The sequence below is a fragment of the Sus scrofa genome, chromosome 17, assembly GCF_054392235.1.
Source record: "Sus scrofa isolate SSC_HxYL_T2T_F1_AM1 chromosome 17, Sscrofa_HxYL_maternal_Yorkshire_Landrace_v2.0, whole genome shotgun sequence".
In the NCBI taxonomy this organism is placed as follows: Eukaryota; Metazoa; Chordata; class Mammalia; order Artiodactyla; family Suidae; genus Sus; species Sus scrofa.
The window spans coordinates 42433666-42457635 of record NC_139399.1 but is presented as its reverse complement, the minus strand read 5'-3'; the positions used below and the strand labels follow the sequence as shown (position 1 = coordinate 42457635).

General features: G+C 47.1%; 1 protein-coding gene across 4 annotated transcripts; it reads right to left on the bottom strand.

The window, feature by feature from the left end:
• Window positions 1-4433: 4433 nt before the first annotated feature.
• Window positions 4434-23320, bottom strand: TBC1D20 (TBC1 domain family member 20). Of its 4 annotated transcripts, none has more exons than XM_085002798.1 (8): window positions 23141-23320; window positions 16184-16369; window positions 10966-13251; window positions 9929-10572; window positions 9673-9774; window positions 8342-8483; window positions 7198-7385; window positions 4434-6932 (listed from the first exon to the last, which is right to left on the bottom strand). In XM_085002798.1, the coding sequence occupies exons 4-8, from the start codon at window positions 10111-10113 to the stop codon at window positions 6677-6679; spliced, it is 873 nt and encodes a 290-aa protein (XP_084858924.1). In that variant the 5' UTR covers window positions 10114-10572; window positions 10966-13251; window positions 16184-16369; window positions 23141-23320; the 3' UTR covers window positions 4434-6676.
• Window positions 23321-23970: the final 650 nt, after the last annotated feature.

Here is a 23970-nt window from a genome sequence, read left to right as displayed (position 1 = left end):
GGCATCCAGGGCTGGAGAACAGAGCTATTTCAGGAAGAGCTGAAGCTGCTGCAGTTGCGGGGTGAGGTCGTCCTCCTCATTTTTAACATCTCAGTCCTGGTATCGGTCCGGGACTCTTTACTAGGCCCACACTCAGAGATTAATGACACAGTTCTGGGTGTCCATTCTGTAAGTTTTTACGTCATTCTCAGACCCCTCCTATTCCCCCCTCCCCACGCCCCCTGCCCATGTTGAGATCTGGTCTTTGAAAGGCCAGCACGCTGTCTGAGCTGGATCTGGGTCATCACTACAACAGGCGTCTCTGCAGTTCAAGGTCTGGACTCCAGGCTCCAGGAGTTGGGCCATGTCGTTTGGTCAGGTGGGAGGTGGGGAAGGGCTTCTTCTAGACCCTGGAAAGGTACCGCCTCTGTCCTTGGGAGCCAAGCCTCAAAAGAGTTGGACCCCAGGCTCTGGGAGCAGAGATCAGAGAACATGAGTGTGTCCTGCTCGGCGGTCTTGGCTGATAAGGGCATCCCCACCTGGGGAGCAAGAACGAGGCAGGGCCGCTGACCGGAGGAAAGAGCAGGCCGAGCAGAGCGGGGCTGCAGGGGGGTGCGGGGCCCCTGCTCTCAGCGGCTCCTCCCGCCTCCCTCCCCTGCCAGGGCCTGTGTCAGCGTCCCTCAGGGGCCTGCGCAGGAGGAAAACAGACCATTCTCTCGGTGCACAGATGCAAACTGGTAAGCCACAGGCTGTAACCAGTCTACCCAGTGTTGTCTCAGAATTTGAATTGGTTGCCAATACACACAAACACACGTTCACATATACATAAATACATATTTTATCTTTTAAGGGCCACACTTGCAGCACATGGAAGTGCCCAGTCTACGGGTAAAATCGGAGCTGCAGCTGCTGGCCTACACCACAGCCATAGCAACAGTGCGTGTCTGTGAACCGCATACACCACCGCTCACAGCAACACCAGATCCTTAACCCACTGAGTGGGGCCAGGGATTGAACCTGTGTCCTCATGAATACTAGTCAGGTTCATTGCTGGTGAGCCACAATGGGAACTCCAGTTGCCAATATTTTTAAATTGGAGCGGCTACATCAAAATCTAGATTCCGGAGTTCCCATCATGGCGCAGTGGAAATGAATCCCACTAGCAACCATGAGGTTGCGGGTTTGATCCCTGGCCTTGCTCAGTAGGTTAAGGATCCAGCGTTGCTGTGAGCTGTGGTGTAGGTCGCAGACGTGGCTTGGATCCTGTGTTGCTGTGGCTGTGGCTAGGCTGGCGACTACAGCTCCGATTGGACCCCTAGCCTGGGAACCTTCATATGCCACGGGTACGGCCCTAAAAAGACCAAAAAAAAAAAAAAAAAAAAAAAATCTAGATTCCTAGCTTCTCTTGAAAAAGTCCAAGTCCGGAGCTTCTCGGTCCTCGTTTCCACGTGGCAGGTCCTGTCACGTGATGCTCCTCTTCACCCGGCCCACTCCTCCCTCGAGCACTCCAGCGCCCTTGTACTGTTCCTTTTCCAGTGACTACTCGGTATTAATGACGCATTTCTTTACCCTTGGCTGATGAAAAGTGAGGACCAGACCAGCAGAGAGGGGACCACGTGGGCTGTGCCTTTTCCTTGGCACACTCCATTCACATCAAGGTGGGCAGTGAGTGTGTGTGTGCTGTGGCCAGATTGGGGGTCAGGAGGGCAAATGGAGGGGTGCAGAGCTGTCCCGGGGTTCTAGCCTTTGGTGCCATGCCAGCAGCTGAAAGATGGGCAGGCTCACAAGTGCTCCCTACTGCTGTGTCAAGCGGAGGTGCCTCCCACTCCCAAAGGGTCACCCCATGCCAGGCCCCAGCCCCAACTCCCCAGGGCAGACTTGAGCCAAACCCCATGGGCTTTGGACCGGGGCCTGCTGAGGAAGCAGCAGGAGGTTCCAAATGTTCTTGTACCACAAAGTCTTTCTCTCCAGGGGCAGAAGGCGAGGGGAAGCATGTTGCTCAGATAAACAGCAGCTGCTGTGGGCAGGAAGTGGCGTGTGGGCCCTGCAGCTCGTGCCAGAGTAACACGTGTCTTCTAGTGTCTGGGGCTGCCACGAAAGCCGCTCGCTTATAATGCAGGAAGCTGGAGGCCAGCCCACGGCCTTGCCAGCTCTCAAAGGCTGCTGGGCAGATTCCACCATATCTAAGTCTGGAGAAAAGACACTAGCAAGTAAATGGCCTTTGTGAGGACGGGGGAAAGGCAGCAGGAGCCACCAGCAGCAAACATAGAGGGGACAGTAGGGCAAAGGGCAGAAAGCACGCCAGGCCGATTTGGCAAAAGCCTCCAGCCTATTCTTCTTTCAGTCACCACGTAATCTGGGGCCCAAGTGCAAGGCAATTATAGATCAAAAGATGTTCACTGAAATGGGAACAAAACCACTCGCACAACTTCAGTTTGTAAAGCGTTTTCACAAACATCAGTTCATTAAACTGCCCATGTGGGATGGAACTATCCCTATTTTATGGCCACTGACAATGAATTTTAGAGATGTAGTGACTTGGAGAAGCTCACACAGCCAGGAAGGAATATATTTGCCATCCTGTCACCAGTACCCTCTCTCCAAACTCAGTTTTGATCACGGCCCATCCTCACCCCCAAACTGCCCAGAGAAAGAATCACAACTCCCTTCCATGGAGCTAAAAGCTCTCCCCGGCCTGAACCCCAAGTACCTTTCCATTGGCATTGCCCATTCCAGTTCTCAACAAAACACCCACTTTTTATTCAGCTATTATTACTATTATTTTTTTTTTCTTTTAAAAATTTTTTTAGGGCCCCACCCACAGCATATGGAAGTTCCCAGGCTAGGGGATGAACTGGAGCTGTAGCTGCCAGCCTACACCACAGCCAGATCTGAGCCTCGTCTGTGACTTACACCACAGCTCAAGGCAACACTGGATCCTTAACCCACCTGAGCAAAGCCAGGGATTGAACCCACATCCTCATGGATACTAGTCAGGTTTGCCAACCGCTGAGCCATAAAGGGAACTTCAGCTACTATTTTTACACTATTTTCCCTTCAGCCTTGCATGTTGTGCAGTATTTTCCGACACCACTTCAATTCTCCAACTGGGTGTCCAACAACTCAATACGGTTCTGATGCGAACTACCCGGAGTTCGCATCAGATGCCCCAAGTTAAAGGGCTCAGGCCCACAAGGCTGACCCACTTCAGACCCACCTGCAGATGGGGTGCCCAGACCCCTGACACTGCTGCATGCCCAGCTGCAAACTCAGTGGTTTCTACAAAACCCTCTTGTGTTCAACTTGCTAGAAGGGCTTATAGAACTCAAGACAACATTTTACTGGAGTTCCTATCGTGGCTCAGTGTGGTAATGAACCCAACTAGTATCCATGAGGAAGCAGGTTCGATCCCTGGCCTCACTCAGTGGATTACGGAGCTGGTGTTGCTGTGAGCTGTGGTGTAGGTCGCAGATGCGGCTCAGATTCCAAGTTGCTGTGGAGTAAGTCGGCAGCTGTAGCTTTGATTCGACCCCTAGCCTGGAAACTTTCATATGCCGTGGTTGTGACCCTAAAAAGACAAAAAAAAAAAAAAAAAAAGAAAGAAAGAAAACACTTTACTTATGTGTACTGATCTATTGTAAAGGACACAACTCAGGACAACCAAATGAGAGATGAATAAGGCAAGGATGGGGGAAGCGGGTGCGTTTCCCCCAAGCCCTCTCAGGCTTTGTATCCTCTTAGCACTTTGTTTTGTTCACCAACCCAGAAGCTCTCCGAATCTTGGAACTCAACTCGGAGTTTTTGTTTTGCAGAGCTCCATGTCCAACCTCCCCTCCCCTCCCTTCCCAGCTCAGTGGATGGGGCTGAAAGTTGCTCTCTCTGGTGACCTGTCCCACCCTAAGGTTATCTAGGGGTCCTACCTTAAGTCACCTCATTAGCATAAACTCAGGTAGGATTCAAAGGAAATTTTAAACAAAAGACACTCGCATCACTCAGGAAATTCTAAGAGTTTTAGGGGAACTGGGGACAAAACCCAAATATTTATTATACCACACACACACCTTTCCTTCAGTTTTCCATTTATCAAAATTCTCAACTTCTATGAAACTGCCACTGAAAACAAACTGCCCCTTTAGTGCACCTCACTGCTGTCCTGGCCAGCCCTGTGTCCTCCACAAGTCAAACCAAAGGACAGCACAGGCAGCTGGCCTGCGGTGGTGAGTCACGGTCAAGGAAATGAGTGATGCCTGCTCAGCCTTCAGCCCCCTCATGTCTCCCCTCTGGGTCAAGGAAACAGTAAAGAAGGTGAAACAGAAACAGGACTGCAGGTATTGTCCAAGCTCTCAGACAAGTCAAAGCCAACCCAGAGTCCACAGAGCATAGCACAACTCCAGGTCAGGGTGGACAGCAAAGGACATCAAGCCACTCTCAACAAGAACAACAGAAGAGATCAGTAACCATACATGGCTATTTATTTCATACAGGGCTCTGTACAAAATATTTACACAGATTCTTTACAGAATAGTAAACCACCTGAAGGTAAAAAGATAATGCTTTCTTCTCATTGGCAGGGGAGAATCCTGTGGTTAGCAAAGCTATGAAACAAGTGAACTTTCTCCTTCCTAGGCCACAACGGTAGCAAATGCCACCTGCTTCCTGGGATCCAAAAAGCCCTGGCAGAGTTCCTGCTGTGGCGCAGTGGGTTAAATGGGTTGCTGCAGAGGTCTGGGGTTCTACCCTCAGCCCGGCAAGTATCCAGGGTTGCTGCAGCTGAGGCTCGGATTCAATCCCTGGCTTAGAAATTTCCATATGCCACGGGTGTGGCCATAAAATGAAAAACAAAAAACAAAAAGCTGTGGCCTTGGGCTCCTGATCACATGCACCCCCTTTCCTCTTCCCCATCAATTCCTTATTTACAGACAGGCCCAAGGGTCTTCGGCAGGGGGGCTGATGCTGTCCGTCTGGAAAGAGGATGTGAGGACAAACTTACTGTGGGAGAACCTGTCACATCATCTGGATCCTAGCAGAATTTCCTTTGTCTTGATGAATCTACCATTTTCTAGATTAATCATCGGCATCACACTCAGCCCAGTTGGGACTCCTGCTATGGAGAATGATCCATCACTTTGAGCTTTTTTTTTTTTGGCTGTAAAGTGCTTAGTGTAACTCAAGGGTAGAGAGACGCCTCTCCTAAGCACTCTGGGCTCGCGGCTCTTGCCAAACCAAAGGCCCTCCACTCTGCACACTATGGGTGTACGGGGAGGAAGCAGAGGTCTGACTGTGGTGGGTAGTGTGCTTCTGGCACGTTTAAGAAAACACCTGCCAAGAGAGAACAGTGCCCGCAACAGACCGGAAAACGAAAGTACACGGCTGCTTCATACTGTACACCTCAATTCCTCAAAGCAGCAAAAGGCACTTTTTTTTTTTTTTAAAGCCACAGTTAATCTAAAACAAACCTGGCTTGGCTTACAGGAAAAGCTGTACTGAAGAAGTGAATGATCCGTCTTGTTCCCTAAGGCCTAGAGAGTCCTCAGGAAGCCTGTGGTAGGAAGCTGGCTGTCCCTGGCTCCCAACACACTCTCCAGGCTGCAGTTTGTCCCTTTCTGGGCACTGGCAAGTTCCCAATGACATTTCCAACCAGGAAGGAGAGACCAGCAGTTGAGGAGGTGAGTCAAACCCCCACAACAAGCCAAAGTAGTAAGTAGGTGCCTACTTGAGAGAAAAACGGGAGGAAACAGGAAGGAAGGAAGGAAAGCTGGACAAGGAAGTAGGGGGCTGTTCATAAACAGTGACTCTGGCTAAAGTGAGATGTTACACAACTGAGCAGAAAAGAAACTCAGCATTTCAGAAGCTCATCTTTCTGATGAGAGCTTTCTTTCTTTTTTTTTTTTTTTTCCAGAAGGAACTATTTAAAAGTGAGGGTACTTTACATGTTGGCTGTATATAATTCTAAAAATAGTAGCACTTTACATGTTGGATGTATGTAGTTCTAAAAATAGTAGTAAAAGTGTCTTTTATAAGCATCATTGTGTGGCTTGTGGAAGAGAATAGAAAGAAAAAAAAAAGGCAAAGCCAGCTGATGTCTGGGCCCTAAAACTTAACATTCCTTTTTGTCTGACTGGAAACACCCAAGTGAGTTCTAGGCTGAAAATAAGATTTACCGAGTAACCTAGTTCACATATGTCGCTTAGATTTCTGACCAGCTAGTGGAGCTATTCTCAGAAGGGGCCAATCTTGCTCCCGGGCTAGTCTCCTCTGCCCCCTCGCCTTCACTCCAAGGTCTGACTTCTTTGTCCAGCTGAAGCAGACAGGACGGATAGAAGGAGCCGCCAGAAGGGCATTCAGTGGTCCAGCTAAGATGCCCCCCGGTGACCAGGCCCAGTGGGTTCCAAAGGCAGCTGTGAGCTACAGAAACCCATTCCCTCCAATACAAGAGGAGGCCGTGGAGCGCCCGCTCAGAAGCCCACTGTGAGTGAGAAAGAGTTCTGTGCTCAGGCCCCCAGGTGCCCGCGTCACACAGGCTCTGCAATTGGCCTCTGAAGCAAAGGCAACCATGGATGGGGTGGGGGGAAGGGTGGCAGGAATAGAAAACCCTCGACAGAAACCCTTTTAATAAAGGAAATTCCACCCCCTCCCAGTCGGTCCATGGAAGGGTGAGACCTTGATGTCATGTTAGAGGAAGTGTCTTCTCTGGCATTTAGGGAAACAGCTGCAGTTGAAACTTTGGGGCCCACTCCAGGGCACTCTTCACCACAGCCAGAGCAGCCGCTCCAAGTGCCACCGTCAGCCCCATCACCGCCAGCTTCACAAAGCGGTTGGTCCTTGGTTTGGTCAGGACATCTTTTGTTCGATCCTCAGGCCGCAGAAGTCCCCGAAACCGCTGCCTCAGCACCATGTCAGGCCTCTGCTGGGCTGATGCCAGCTCAAAGTCTTTGAAGGTAGAGGCTGCCGTTCTGCAGAGGAGATGGAGACGGAAAGAAGGAAAGAGGATAAAAGAGGAAGGAAAAAACCTAGATTAAACAGTCTGAGGGCAGAGCCATCCACTGCTCCGAAAACTCTTCTTTAAAAGGCCCATGAAGTCATGAGTGGGGATTGTGCTGGCTCAGGCACAGGTCTCTGGAAACAAGCACCCTCAGCCCTGTCCCCACCCGACACAATCTTCCACATTTTTGCTCACTTAACAACACCCTGTTCAACCTGGGCCTCGGCCGCACTCACCTCTCGGCCTGCTGCTGGGCAGCTGCCTCCCGAGCAAGTTCGGACGGGGGAAACTGCACAAAGAGGTCTCCTGCTCTACTGATCAGCGTCTCATAGGGCAGGTCCTGAGGGATCTGGGACAACAGGTGGTGGACCGAGGCCATGTCACAGTCACAGTCCAGGACTTCCTGCTCTCGATACAACACGATCTGTGGGGAGCGAGGCTCGCATCAGAGACCAGAACATACAGGGCCTTGGCCACTTCATTTCGTTCTCCTTAAAGATGAATTTAAATTGGTAATGAGCAGGGCTCACTTCAAGTATTCAGCAAAGTCTTGTATCCATCTGGGAAGTAATGATGTACGTATCTGAGTGTTTCTCCCACTGGCTAGACCTTCCTGCTAAGAGGCAAAACTTCCACCCTCTGATGTGAAAGGCTGACCTAATTACATGAAGGCAGATCTTTTAGGAGGAAGGAAGGAGAGGGATTACTGGAGATTCCTGGAACTCCAGCACAGACGGAGCAGTTCAAACAACATAGAGAGAATGGTCTTGCTCCCTTTAAAGAACAATGAAGAACGCTGTGAGCCCCCACCTCCAGCCTCATGCCTGACGATTCAGGGCCTTCTAACAACGGAAGTCCCCAACCCTGATAAAAGACATCTCAACTTTCTATCATAATACCTAAACACTTCTTTTCTTAAACCCAGAAGTTGGCCCTTTCTACTAGGTCCAGGCAATGTCAAGAGAAACCCTGATAGGAGTTCCTGCTGTGGTGCAACAGGTTAAGGATCCGGCATTGCCGCAGCTGCAGCTCGGATTCAATTCCTGGCCTGGGAATTTCCACAGGCCATGGGCATGGCCAAAAAAAGAAACACTGATAATTCATAACGCACATGAGCATTTTAAAGGTTCAGAAGAATCAAGCAGTAAACAAATCTGCTTAACTTTGTTAACCAGCATTTCCCAAAGTTAGTTTTACACAGAAGACGTTCTTCTCCCATGACTCTGCCATTGCCATTCTACAGAACAGTGCCCAGGGACGCCAGCCTGCCAAGTGCTGTCTTTTGCATCTTTCCATAACCACTGGGCATGTCTTTAGGGAAAATGATCAAGCTGGCCTGGGGGGTGCACACCTAGTGACTGGCTCATGGTCTGTACCTACCACAGCTGCAAAGTAAATGGGCATCAGCGGGTGGCAGGCCAGGAAGAAGTCGTATAACCGCACGACGTGCCTGAAGTCTGACAGGACGTGCCCAAACCAGGTGATGAGCCAGCTGAGCGCAAAGATGGTCCCCACCTCAGCACTAGGAGCAAGGAAGTCCAGATGTTAGCTTCCCTTTTGCGTCAAGCCTTCTCCCTCCCTGCGCCTTCTTTGTCCTCAGTGCATTTGGGAAATGCGCTTTCTGGAAAATTCAGCCACCTACAAATCAAGCATCTTCTCTTCACAAAATAGAAAGTCCTTACAATAGGAGTTCCCTTCATGGCTCAGCAGTTAATGAACCCGCCACGATCCACGCGAATGCAGGTTCGATCCCTGACCTCGCTCAATAAGGATCTAGCTTTGCCGTGAGCTGTGGTGTAGGTCGCAGACGCGGCTTGGATCTCCTGTTGCTGTGGCTGTGGTGTAGGCCGGCAGCTGTAGCTCCGATTCAACCCCTAGCCTGGGAATTTCCATATGCCACAGGAGCGGTCCTAAAAAGAAAAAAGAAAGTGTCCTTACAATATACCCAACATTATGACACTCATACCACATTGGGGCCCAGGTTGCCTTATCTCCCCGGAGGCTCTCCTAATGGCCAACAAATGTCAAAAATGTCAACTACAGGAACAGGAATCAGCTGTTTCCAGAGATTATACCATGATTTTCCTTCTGAAAAAGTCGCTCCCTTTTGGGAGGACACAGGCAATATTCTCAGGCTTGAAAACCGTGTTAATTTTATAGTAAACATGAGATGACTGAAACACCTTAAGACACAGCCATTATTTAAAAGAAGAGAGAGAGAGGCAGGCAATGGCCAAGGACACATTTCCAACTAAAGAGAAGAGAAAAGTCACATAAGATTTGCAAAGAAGTATTTCTTCTCTTTGGTATGAGGTGAAGAAAACTACCTTCACCTTGTCTCTCTCACCTGTGGATCCTACAGGACTTTGTGCTTCTCTGGCGGCAATAACCTCAAAGTCTACCTCTGCATACTTACCTTGTCCACCTCTCCCCACTAGATGTAAACTCCTCAAGGGCATGAGCTGTGACATCTCCTGTATCCCTTAAAGAGCACAGCACCCACAAAGTGTTCCAAGACTGTGTACAGAATTGACTTATCCAGAGTGCTGGTAACTGGAAAGGACAATTCGGAAGAACTTAACACTAATCAACATAAGGGGATGATACAACTGAGCTAGATTTGTGAGGAATAAACAAAGGCGAGGAGGAAGCTGAAGAGGGGGGTGTGTGCGCATGTGTGTGGACACACATAAATGCAGACACATATATACCTCTGCATGAAGTCATGGAGTTCTGGATTCACCTGGTCAATGATGGGCATCAGATAGTTTAATATATGCTTGGTGTTGTCCATTGTTGGGTCCATGAAATCCCTAGAGGGAGACAATCCAACGAGCTTGGTCAGACCAAACATTAAATCAGGGGTGGGGGCCGGCAGGGTGGAGTGGGCCTCGAACTAGAAAATGGGCCGGGCTGAAGAGATACCGCCAGGGGGGCTTGAGGAGCGAAGCTCCTTTGTGCTGGTACCTGAGGTGGTGGGTAGACAATTTTTCCACCAGGGATGTGGCCAGCCTCTCGCCTACCACCAGCAGAAACGTGACCACGATGTCGTGGTAGCCCTGGTAGTAGTGCAGCTGAGGGTTGCGCTCCAGGATGAGGAGGATGATGTCGATCAGCTCTTCCTGCAGCCCTTCCCTCTGCTCTTCTGGCATGCCTGGGGAGGGCAGGGCAGGGGAGACGCACCTGAATGCGGCAGGCAGCCTAGGAGGCTAGGAAGCTCGCTGGCAAGGCTAGGAAGACAGCCGCTGGTGGCTTTGCAGAGAAAGTGTTCAATGAAAGACAATAAATTACAACTGGGCAACCCATTCCAGGTCCACACACTGTTGATACCATCTGGCACACAGGAAAGATCCACAGACCAGCAACCTGACAGCGGGGGACCCAGCCAACACCACCTTAACCAAGTCGCCACAGTTCACACTGCCAGTGGTGTGACCACTGGACAGCATGTGCCTCCTGATGCCCTGTAGTGAAGAGAACTCAGCCTCGTGTCAGTGGAATTCCTATCAAGACACCTCAATCTTTGAAGGAGGAAATACCAGACAGACCCAAACTGAGGGAAACTTTATATGATAACTGGCCTAGCATAAACTATAAAGGACGTTCCCAGGCTAGGGGCTGAATTGGTGCTGCAGCTGCTGGCCTACCCCACAGCCACAGCAATGCCAGATCTGAACCCAGTGAGCGAGGCCAGGGATGGAATTTGGTCCTCATGGATGCTAGTCAGATTCATTTCTGCTGAGCCACAATAGGAACTCCAAGCGTGATTATAAGAGTCGGGGTTGGAGTTCCTGTGGTGGCACAGTGGTTAACGAATCCGACTAGGAACCATGAGGTTGCGGGTTCGATCCCTGCCCTTGCTCAGTGGGTTAAGGATCCGGCGTTGCCGTGAGCTGTGGTGTAGGTTGCAGATGCGGTTCGGATCCTGCGTTGCTGCGGCTCTGGCGTAGGCTGGCAGCTACAACTCCGATTAGACCCCTAGCCTGGGAACCTCCATATGCCGCCAGGGTAGCCCTAAAAAGACCGCGAGAGCAGCCCAAGAAATGGCAAAAAGACAAAAAGACAAAAAAAAAAAAAAAAAAGAGTCGGGGTTCTCTGGGGTTTTTTTTGGCCACATCTGCAAGCCAGGTATTGAACCCATGCCACAGCAGTGACAATGCCGGATCCCTAACCCACTCAGCCACCAGGGAATTCCTAAGAGCTTTGTTAAAAAAAAACAAAAACAAAAACAAAACCAAAAAAAACAAACCTGAAGTATTTAGGGATGAAGGAGCACCGTGTATGTAATTTATTCTTAAATAGTTCAGAAAAGAATTATGCGTGTGTTTGGAGGAGAGAGAGAAAGCAATACTAAAGCAAATAGAGTAAAAACATAGAAGGAAATCTGGGTAAAAGCTACCTGGGGAGTTCTTTGTCCTATTTTTGTAACTTTTCTGTAGTTATAAAATGACATAAATACAAAAAATTTGAGATGCATTTTCCCCTCAGAACCAAACTAAATATCACAGTTAGTACTGATCTCTTTGATCCAAAGATACAGCTGGAAACAGGGGAGCCCATCCTGGGAGCCCTTTCTGAGAATGCACCCAGTTCTGGCAGTGGTCGGCATGGCTCCTCAGCTCACTTGGCTTTCAGCATAAAAACGCCGACCCCAGGCCTCATGACCTGCGTTTGAAGAATGGCACACAGCACAGCCTTCCTACACCATTAGGTTTTCCAGTCAAAAATAGATCTTGTGAGAGAAAAGAGCTAATGCAAGGCCCAGACTAAATTGAACAAAGGTTTTTAGGTGGAAGTAAAGCTCATCTCTTGCCATATTTTGCCCCACCACTTCTCAAAAAGGCATACTCTAAAAGATAAAAAAGAAAATGGAATAAACCAAGCACTTGGACAGGTACTAAGAGGAAAAAAAAAAATCAAACCTTATTTGAATTTTCAGTATAAAAATGGTCAGCCAAGCTCAGAACATGAATGTGAAAAGAATATGAAACCACATGGGAAGTTCAACCTACAGGAAGATCATAGACTGATGTCACATAAAAGGAAGAGGAATAAAGGGTTCAGAGAGAAAACAGGTTGCCTGGGGAAAAATATGGGATGCATCTGTCCTATGAGGTCTCCTCAAGACCAGTGGGACAGGAAAAGGGGACTGGACCCTAGGCATATACTTTATCACAACCAAGATGGTTCGACCACATTGGAATACAAGGGCCTTTCCAGGGCTCAAGGGTGTAGGCAGGAGAGAAGACCCTTTAACAGACAAAATCCAGCGCTACAGCCTAGGTTCAGAAGAGTGAAGCAGTGGGTTTAGAGGCTCCTGTTCTCTCTAGCAATTCTCCTTTCTTCATGGACCTAAAGGTGGAATTGCCAAAGGAAGAGAAATTGATTATCAATATGGGTTTACTGGAGTTCTCACTGTAGCAAGGAGAAATGAATCCGACTAGTATCCATGAGGATGCAGGTTCAATCCCTGACCTTGTCCAGTGTGAGCTATGGTGTAGGTCGCAGATGCGGCTCGGATCTGGTGTTGCTGTGGCTGTGGTGTAGGCTAGCAGCTGGGTCCAGCTCTGATTGGACCCCTAGGGTGGGAACTTCCATATGCCATGAGTGCAGCCCTAAAAAAAAGTAAAAAAACAAAACAAAAAAACACGGGTTTACTGCCTGGTTTCCTTCATTGTGAAAGTAATTACTCATTACTCCTGGGAACGAGGAGGCAATTTTAGGCACAGACTCTCTACCACGTAGTGACTGGCTTTCCGTCCAGGCCAAGGGCCCCAATATATGTATATGTAAGACATCACTATTTATAAATCTAAGCAAATGAAGATATTAATAGTTCTTGTGAGTGACCACTTCCAAACCATTCTGCTCTTTAAAGCCAGACAGACTAATGGCTGTCTCAATTCCTATAAAGTCTTTTCTGTGGCTCTGAAGTGGGGGAGAAACCCCCTCTTCTCATTCACCACCTCTAGGCTAAGAGAAATTATTTTTGGCTCAGGCCTTCACAGTGGGGGTCCAACAGACTGGATTAATGCAAGAATGACTCAGCAGACTGGGAGCACAACAGGTCCCTGGGAGGCAGGATCCTGCATGTGGTCATGCTCTGTGCTGGGATGGAAACTTCCCGGAACGAGCAATCACCAACACAGGCAAGTGAGTGCGACTGAGACAGAAGCCCCCCGCCCAGGAAGACCCAGAGCACGTCTCACCAGGAGGGAACCGCCGTAGAGACCGCCGGACATCCAGCAGCACTTGCTGGTAGTCCTTGCTCAGCTGTCGCAGGTTCTTCCCTATTGGAGGAAAAGGCACACGTTACTGCTGGAACGTCTGGGAAGTCGAATTAAGGAGCAAAACATTCTGACACAACCCAAGAGGGCTGGAAGACACACTGCTGCTTTTTCTTGAAGAGCACATGACTCAAGACACATTTGAAGAGGGAGTCCTTGGTTCAGTTCCAAACATGCTGTTTCATGCAAGTCATGATGACAGTAAGAGGAGGGAGCACAGCTTATCCAGGAGGCAACAGAATGAGGTGGAAAGAGCGGCACTGAAGCCAGGAAGCCAGGAGCCCAGTGCAGGCTGCCACTGTGTATCACTGGGAGCTGCCCTGAATTTCAAAGCCCACCCTGTAAAATGGTGTAGCTCTGCAGTGGAGCCCTCTCAGATTATTATGTGGATCAAAGAAGATAATGAATGTGGAAACCACTGGAAAAATTCTAACATCTGTAAAGTCTACAGAGCACTGACCTGTTCAGAAAGGAGTATTAAGGTAAACTCAAAGATTCTATGGGATTTCCTGTCGTGGCTCAGCGGTAACGAACCCAACTAGTATCCAGGAAGACTTGAGTTCGATCCTTGGCCTCGCTCAGTGGATTAAGGATCTGGCTTTGCCATGAGCTGTGGTATAGGTTGCAAACATGGTGTAGGCCAGCAGCTTTAGCTCCAATTAGACCCCTAGCCTGGGAACTTCCATATGCTGCAGGTGTGGCCCTAAAACGACAAAGAAAAAAATTTCAGATAAACTCTGAAATTCTAAAACTAAGACACTGCAAAACAGGAGAGACTACTTGTGTTCAGGTGCTAAGCCCAATACGGGGTGAAAGTAAGGAGGCGGGCTCTAGCTGTTACCTGTATAATGAGTATACATTTCCTTCATAACTGAAATCAAAACTCACTAGAAGAGCCTGTACAATACAGGCTTCACACACAGACTTCATCTTATAAAGATATGGGAAATTTGGAATCTGACAGAACAGCATCTCAGGATTTACAGTATGAGTATGGCAATGCCTTTTCCTTCCAACCAAAAGCTCACTGCTCTGAGGCAGCCTGGTTCCAAAGATAATAACAATAACGACAACAATATAATAATAAGTGGCAACTTAAAATATCTACTCAGCTGTACCACGACACTGTGACAGTGTGAACTTTATTGGCAGAGGCTATTGGGGTTTTTTTTTTGTCTTTTTAGGGCCACACCAGAGGCATATGGAGGTTCTCAGGCTAGGGGTCTAATTGGAGCAATAGCTGCCCACCTACGTCACAGCCACAGCAATGCCAGATCTGAGCCACGTCTGTGACCTACACCACAGCTCGTGGCAATGCCGGATCCTTAACCCACTGAGCGAGGCCAGGGATCGAACCTGCAACCTCATGGTTCCTAGTCAGATTCGTTTCCACTATGCCACAACAGGAACTCCCGGCATAGGCTGTTTTAATCATCTCTAGTACTTACACACATTAGGAGCACAGCTAGTACTTGCCAAATGAATGAAAGAATCCCTAGCACCTGGACTTTTGCCAAGAAAGCAATAATGTTTGCGGAGTGAATGAATGACAATGTGGATTCATTGTTTGGAAGCACTTCCTTTTGTTTTTTGCATTGTATTCTAAGAAACTATTTTTTTTAGTACAAGGGCCTTGCAAATAAGTACACCTGTCCCTTGGTATTCAAGGGGGACTGGTTCCAGGACCACCAAGGATACCAAAATCCATGGATGCTCAAGTCCCTTATATTAAATGGTATAGTATTTGCATATAACCCCTGCACATCCTCCTATTACTTTATTTTTAGTAGTTAAAACTTTATTGGAGTACATTTGATTTACAATGTTGTATTAGTCTCAGGTGTACAGCAAAGTGAATCAGTTATATACATACACATATCCACTTTCCCATACAGGTCATTACAGAACTTTGAGTAGATCTCCCTGTGCTATACAGTAGGTCCTTGTTAGTCATCTATTTTACACATAGTAATGAGTATGTGTTAATCGCTTCCTCTTCCTATATACTTTAAATCACCTCCTGATTACTTATAAAACCTAATACAATGTAAATGCTATGTAAGCAGTTGACAAAGCAAGACAAATTCAAGTTCTGCTTTTTGGAACTTTCTAGAGGTTTTCTTTTTTTTTTTTTTTCTGCAATATTTTTGATGCATGGTTGGCGGAATCCTCAGATGTGGAGGGCCAACTGTAATAGCTTTTCACAGAATTATAGAATTTTAGAATTCAAAATGGTCTTAGCATTTCCTTACAAAAAGCTTTTTTTTTTTTTCAAAGGACTGGAGTGGTATTATCTCTCCCCATAGGTCCATATTTCTCAAAACGTAGTCCATCTGCATCAGAATTAGGTGGAGTGCTTGTGAGAATATAGATTCCTACAACCCACTTTCCACCCCCCGCCTTTTTAGGGCTACACCTGAGGCATATGGAAGGTCCCAGGCCAGGGGTCCAATGAGAGTTGCAACTGAGGTCTATGCCACAGCCACAGCAACACCAGATCCGAGCCACATTTGTGACCTACCTCCAAGCTTGTGGCAATGCCAGATCCTTAACCCACTGAGTGAGGCCAGGGATTAAACCTGCATCCTCATGATATTAATTGGGTTCTCAACCTGCTGAGCCACTGTGCAAACTCTAGATTCCTACAACCCACTTTTAAGTGAATGTAAACTGGAATATGCATTTTTAATAAACTCCCCTACCTAGCCAGTAAAAGCTACCTACTCACCTACCTAATAAAGGCTCATTCCATTTTTTAATAAAATTCTACATAGCAGTTTGGTCTTATTTTCAGAGTAGGCCCAAGTATATCCTAAAATGCTAGGTTTATTCATCTACTCTTGCTTTGAAATGAGCATAAAAAACAAAGACCCTGGACTTCTTTTTCCCTGCCTCCTAGACAAGCTCCCCTCATAGCACTCCCTTCCCGCGTTACCTGATGTAGGAGGTGGATCACTGGTGTTGACATTGAGGAGCTTGGGCCACACTTTCCGTCTGATCTCATCAGTCAGCAGCCCTCCTTCACTGATAGCCATGCGTCTAAGGGCAGCCACATCGGTGGGGTCACTGTTCAGAGCCTGGTAGATCTCTGCCACTTTCTTTTTCTTTTTGGCATTAAAGTCTGCAAAACAAGGAAAAGGGCATTAGGCACATATTCAGCATGTGTACATTTTCTGTTCAGGGCTCTATCTCCTTATTTGGTTTGATGTACAGATAGGTATATTTAAAGTGAATTTACTGATATTTAATTAGCATACAGTGTGTGAAACACTAAGGAGATATACCATATAAATAACACACAAGGAATTATAATAAATGCACAGTACATTCAGGCATATCTAACGGTTATTGTTTATGTTTTCCTAATAGAATGCTTGTGGCTTTCTTAAAACTAAACTTTACAGAGCATACATATCTCCTAATATAATTTTCCCTATTGTTTTTAGAAGAAAAATATATACATGTGTATCATCAAAATTCAATACTACGTTTTTTTCTTTTGTCTTTTTTGGCCCCACCCATGGCATGCAGAACATCCTGGGCCAGGTTTGAACCCACTCCACAGAAGTGACCCAAGCCACAGCAATGACACCAGGTCCTTAACCTGCTGAGCCACCAGGGAACTCAAAAAAGTAACTGTTTCTTAACAATCATATTAATTATGGATGATCAGGAAGTAATGTTTTAAGCATCTTACATACTTATATGGTAGTTTGTTATTTATACACAGGCATTTTACTGTGTTTAAATTACTCTTTTGGGAGACTTATTGAGAATTTGTGGTTAATGTGCATCATATTATAATTTTTCTATTAAAAATAATGAGGTAATAGGCTCTCAGAGACTTCATGCAGAAAGTCTAGTATAAGGAACAGAAAACACAAGAAAAATTAAACAAAACACCAAAGAGATGTCACAAAGCAGTGCACTATAATTGCCCAAAAAAGGTATGTGCAGACAGCAAAGAACTCAGAGACTGCTGTGGGTCAGGCAAATCAGAGAAGGCAAGAGTGCAATTTCCAAAGAAAGGGTAGGATTCTGAGAGGCTGGGAGAGCAGAAGGAAGACATGGAGACAGGAAACACAGGCTCTTTCATTAAACAGTAAGTGGGTTCATTAAAAAATGTTTATGTAGCACATACTAGATGCAGGGTACTAGGGCTAGTGTAAAGTGGAAGATAACACTGGGAGGCAGGCTAGGTTTTAGGGAAGACTATCTTTGGAAGTATGTTAGACTTTAGCAGGGACTAACATCGGAAGGCAGATGAGTCTTAGACAGATACTAAGCAGCTTTCCTCAGTAATGTCCTTTTTTTTGTCTTTTTAGGGCCTCACCCAAGGCATATGGAGGCTCCCAGGCTAGGGGTCGAATCGGAGTTGTAGCTGCTGGCCTACGCTACAGCCACGGCAATGCCAGATCCAAGCCACATCCGCAACCTACACCACAGCTCACAGCAACACCGGATCCTTAACCCTCTGAGCGAGGCCAGGAATCGAAACTGTGTCCTCATGGATATTAGTCAGATTCATTTCCGCTGAGCCACAGCGGGAACTCCAGTAATGTTTTATTCTGAGGCAACAGTCTACAAATTGTAGACTGACAAACCCGCACATTATTAACACAAATAAAACTTGGAACTAATGGCCGTGTTTACCTATATATGACAGCTGTGATATAAACTACATAACCAGCGGCACTGATTGGTTTGGAATTAACCTGCAATTGGAAGTGCAGGCAGGAAAATAATGCAGGTGCATTTTCACCCAGGTAAACCTGTTCTCCTGGCTAGACTGTCATTTCTCCTGGTGACCTAGCAGGTCACCATCTGTTTCGGCTTGTCTGAGAGATTTCTGGTTTATAGCCATAGTTCTGGCATAACTATTCAGAGTAAACCCCTTCTGCTATCTTGCACTCTCAAAAATGTCCCGAGTTGGACGCAAAATTAAATGGTTACTCTACCTAGAAATCATGAAAAATCAAGTCCCAATTAATTCCCTCTGTCAGCACAGCACCTAACGAGTCAAATGTTCTTCACAAAGTGCTTCAAGTTCTTGGCTTGGGCATGTCTCGCCTGCCATCCATCCATCCATCTATCCACCCATCCATCCATCCACCTGTCCATTAATCTATCCGTTCATTTATCAGCCCCCCAACTAATGTGCATCTACTTGTAGTAAGCACTGTACTGGGAATAAAAATACGAATATGACTCCTTCCCTCCCAGCCCTTGAGAGGCTCACAGTTGGTGGTGGGGGGCACAGTTACTATATATGCATAACAGAATCACAAAGAAATATAAAAATCCAGAGGTAAAAATGACTACTTCTGAGGCAATCAGAAAAGGCTTCACCAAGAATATACTCTGGTACCTCCTTAAAGAATAGTTTGCACAAGGACGTGTGTTGAAGGGAGAGCATTCCAGAAAGTCTGGTTATCCCACACTCAAGGGGAAGAAGGGTCAAAGGGCCATCCCTTGGAAGAGGAGGCTGTACGTTTTCAAAGAGGGATCGTGAACACAATAGGAAACAAACAAGACTTTATATAACAACATATATAAAGTCTGAGACAAAATATGAGCAGGAATTGAGATAATTTCCAACAAAGAAAAAATTACATATTAAAAAAAATTTTTTTTAACTTAAGAGTGTGCTGGTACTTTCCACACATCATAAATTGAAAATACTTAAATGGGAGTTCTCATCATGGCTCAGCGGAAATGAATCTGACTAGCACCCATGAGGATGGTTCAATCCCTGGCCTCGCTCAGTGGGTTAAGGATCCAGGATTGCCGAGAGCTGTGGTGTAGGTCGCAGACGTGGAGAGGATCTGGCGTTGCTGTGGCTGTGGTGTAGGCTGGCAGCTGCAGCTTCAATTCTTCCCCTAGCCTAGGAACATCCATATGTGGCCCTAAAAAGAAAAAAAAAAATCACATTTAAGCGGTAATACTAAATATTTCTTGAGTAAGCTGACATTTAGAAATCTTATTAACCTATTTGCTAAGAGTATGGAAAATTTTCCTCATTTTGTCTAGACATATATCCACCCTGCCCCTCTTTCACTTAAGCTATTCAGCAATCTGGGGGAAAAGGAAAATCGTTCGCTTGTGTCTTGGGGGAAATAACACTGTTTGTAATCAGCTGGATTTCCGGTGGGTTTTGGTAAATAATATGTCAGAATTTTAAGTACTTCTGAACCCACATTGCAGCTCTGATACTTATTTCTCTAAATGCTCTGGATTCTATTTAACTCCTGCATTTCAAATTTACGATCTTCTTGATTCCAATGCTCTGTGGGAACTCAATATATAATTTAGCGTAGCTATTGTTCCTCTGGAAACACTGGCCTAGAGTAAATGACATTATTTTCCCCATACTACTGTTAAGAATACCCTCACCGTACAACTCTAAATAGATTTGTAGGCTCTTTATCTAAAACCACTGGTGATTCTCAGGGTAGAATGCTGCTCAACTGTGGATTTTAGCTGGTGTCTGTTCAGATCATCTTCTGCAGTCCCATATTTTAGTGATTTAAATGTTAGTGGTAGATGAAGAAGGCATTCCTACATGTTCCGCCCCCACACCAAATATTGTATTGCACCTAATGTACAGGCTTTCACTGTGACACAAAAAGGGAGGAGAAAATAGAAAACTCAAGCGAGCTGGAGGTGTATAAATTACACAGCGATAAGGTCAACTGCTAAACTACACAATGAAGGAGAAAAAGTGAGCAGGTCTCAAGTGAACAACTAATTTACACATATCCTCTTCACCTCGGAAAGAAAAAAATTAGAGCTATGCTTGGGATGCTTGGAAAAAATGTTAAAAATTAACGTCTAGTTATCTATTTTAAAAGACATTTAAGATATGGATTTTGGGATAGGACACGTTTCTGGACTTTGGAATGCTATATTTGGGCTTGGGATAAAAGCCTACATTTCATCTGGAGATAGCATACATGAATCCCTTCTTCTCCAATTTCTTAATTGCCCCACTTATATGACAGATGCATTTTATATACTCCAAAGCTGCTATCTTCCAAATTCCTTTAGAGTAAAGGTCTTGGCTTTTATAACCATGACAGAATGGAAGGACTACCCTACAGCTGGCTGCAAAATATAAGACACTGCTATAAATAAATCATCTGAAAAGTACTTCATTCAACAAAGGAAAAACGAGTGGTGTACGCCCTACTTGGCCTGCTCTCCATCAAAATGATGACTTAAATAAGAGGCACCGAAACAATAGTTCCTAACAGTTCAGATAAAGATAGCTGAGTCTGGGAGTTCCCGTTGTGGCTCAGTGGTTAACGAATCTGACTAGGAACCATGTGGTTGCGGGTTCGATTCCTAGCCTCACTCAGTGGGTTGAGGATATGGCGTTGCCGTGAGCTGTGGTGTGGGTTGCAGACGCGGCTTGGATCGCCGGCGTGGGCCGGCGGCTACAGCTCCGATTAGACCCCTAGCCTGGGGACCTCCATATGCCTCGGGAGTGGCCCTAGAAATGGCAAAAAGACAAAAAAAAAGATGGCTGAATCTGTTATTGTCTCAAACCTCTCAACTCTGGCTCTGGAACCCAGGTCAAGATTTCTCCTTCCTCAAAGCAACAGGCATCTCCAAAAGCATTTGGCTTCGGAACTTAATATACCGGAAAGGACAACGACTAAAAATGAGCACTAGTTTACTTTCTCTAAAAGTCTTTCCATATTGGGAAAAAAACAATATTAGTGACTTAGATCAGGCAAATGATCCACATACTTAATAACCGAACCTGATGTGACAGTACAAAATTGCATAATGGTTATTTGGTTTAAGCTTGCATCTCAAGAAAACTCTGAGTCTTCAAATAGAAGTTAAGTAAGCAAACTGAGGCCTAAATCAAAACAATGGAAAAGCCAGTCAGAGGGACAGCCTCCCAGACATAAAGACACCCCCTTCAACTCCTGATACTGATGCTGGAAATTAACTTAAAAATTGATGCCTGAAAAAAAAATTATGCTTGAACTTCGTATCTATACCAGAGAAAGACAGTAGAAGAGGAAATCCTTTATTCTGAGAAAGATCCCTATAAAAACAAAACAAACTGTTTTGGAGGTCCTAATTAGTTTCAACAAACAGTACCCAAATCAGCAGAGATTCATTAACTACCTAAGAAATAAAGACAAGAACACATGAAGAAAGACTGCCTTACCCCCAAAATGCAGAAAAATGTTCTAGAGAGTAACCAATCTGATCATAACCTTTACAGAGGAGAGTTTATAGTGTTAGTAACTTCGCCATTTCTCCAGCATGATTAAAGACAAAGCAAGAACGAACAAGGAGTTCCTGCTGTGGTGCAGCAGAAACGAATCCAACTAGGAACCATGAGGTTGCGGGTTCGACCCTGGCCTCGCTCAGGGGGTTAAGCATCTGGCATTGCCGTGAGCTGTGATGTAGGTCACAGACGAGGCTCAGATCCTGGGTGGCTGTGGCTGTGGCTGCGGTGTAGGCCGGTAGCTACAGCTCTGATTAGACTCCTAGCCTGGGAACCTCCATATGCCGAGAGTGTGGCCCTAAAAAGCAAAAAACAAAACAAAACAAAACAAAACCCAAAACAAAAACAAACAAGAAAACCCCTTCTCATCTCTAAATTCCTCTCATTTAGCCAGAGAAGCAAAATCAAGGAAACTAGGGGGAAAAGCCTCACAGCCTAGGCACAGGGTTTACACTACAACAGGTCACAAGACTCATACCACTTGGGGCAATGACTATTATGCCATGAGGACAGATGTCACACAACACCAGCAAAGGGTTACAAGGCCAAAGGACCCAGAGAAGTAATATGAGGAGTGAGCCCATTTCCATGCAGGATTAGAACAGGAGAAAAGAGGGATAACAGAATGAACCCAGAGACAAAATGTGAATACCTGGTGCTTCATCAAACCATGGGCTGAATATGTGGTTGGTTCTATTATCTTTTCCACGAAAAGACGGAAAAGTGGGAAAATGACCTTAGTCCAACCCAGGGAGGGGAAAAAAGGGTATTTTGCTTGGTAAAGAGGAAACAATAATTTGAACTGTCCTGTATTAACAGTATGGAAAACATAATGGAAAATACAGTGCCCAGAGAAACCATGATTTCATGGAAATTACTGTTTAGTGTAAGACATTACAAAAAATAGAATTGTTCTTCACACAATTAGATAACATTACAAGAGGTGGCACAAGATTGAGACAGAAAATAGACTGGTGGCTGCCAGGAGCTGTGGAGAATGGGCTATGGGGACTGATGGCTTTTCTTTTTGGAATTAGAAATGCTGTGGAATTAAGACAGTGCGATGGTTGCACCACCTTGCCAGTGTACTAAGGACCACTGCACTGGACACTTTAAAGAGTGAATTTCGTGGTAATGAAAAGAAATCTGTGGTCCAGGGAGGCCGTGTCGATCCAGACCTGAAGTTTGGGAAACCGGCCTGACCACTAGGGAGGCGGCCCGGGGAACCTGCAGACGTGGCCCGACAGTCTCGGCCGGCCGGGGACGAGGCTTGGCCTCGGCTCTCAGGGACAGCCAGTTCTCCTCTCCAGATGTGACGAGGCCGGACTCGGGGCCCCCGCCTCGTCCTTCCCACGGGGGACCCGAGTCTGCCGCCAGGGTTCGTCGGGTCGCCTCAGTATCCTCTGACTCCCAATGCCAGGCTCTCTTCCCCTTCAGACGTGACCCAGGCCGTCCGCCTTTTCCTCCCTCACTGTCCCGACCCCGGCCGCGGCCCCGGGCGCACCCCGCGCGCTCGTCTCGGGGCCCCCATCCCGCGGTCCCCTCGGGTGCCGCCCGCGCCTCGGCCCGCTCCTCCGGCAGCCGTCCCCTGCCCCTGCGGCTGTCCTCGCAGGCCGCTCCCCGGCTCCCCGTCGGCTTCCGTACCTGCCTTCTCCGCGCCGCCGTCCCAGCGAGGAGACGTGGGGCCGTCACCCTGCGCACTCCGGAGGGCCATGTCCCGGGGGCCCGGGCACCGGCCCGAGCCCCGGCTGGTGGCGGAGCAGAGAGAAGGCGCGGCTGCAGCTGAGGCCGCGGGATTCGGCGCCGGCTCCGCGGGCCAAGCTCGGCTTGGTCAGCCCGCGGCGCGCAGGCGTCCCCGCGCGGGCCCCGCCCCGTGCCGGCACGTGACCATCCGCTGCGCTGGGGCGGGTGGCGGCGGGGAGGGCCGCGGTCGCCGGGACCCGCACGCAGGCGCCCTGAGCGGCGAGCGGAAGCGCGCAGGGAGCACACCCCTCAGAGTTAGTTCCAGCTCAACTTCTTGGAGTGTGGCGCCCTCGAACAATGTGTTCAGGAGATTTTATCATTTGTTTCGTTTTCCTTATCTATAAAATGGAACTGATGATAAGCCCCTGAACTTACAAGAGGTCTTGGGAAAGTGCTTAGAGCAGTACCAAGCATATAGTAACTACAATTTTTCGCTGTATCTTTTGCTTACCAAGAATTTTACTTCCAGTCTCGTTTCCCCACAGGTACTCCCATCATCGTACTTGGTGACTTCAGGGTTTAGCAGAACCATCGCTTATGGTTATGCAGGTTGGGCACAGCACAATGCCAGGAGCCGCTGTTCACATAGCCAGTATTCCCTTTCAGTTGTACAAAACTGGCCATTCATCCAAAATGCCCATCTGTCCTGTCAAGTCTTTGCCATCCTTCTCCGTCTCCAGTGACAATCCTTTCTCTTCTCTCCCTTATATAGGCCACCCATTCACTCCGTC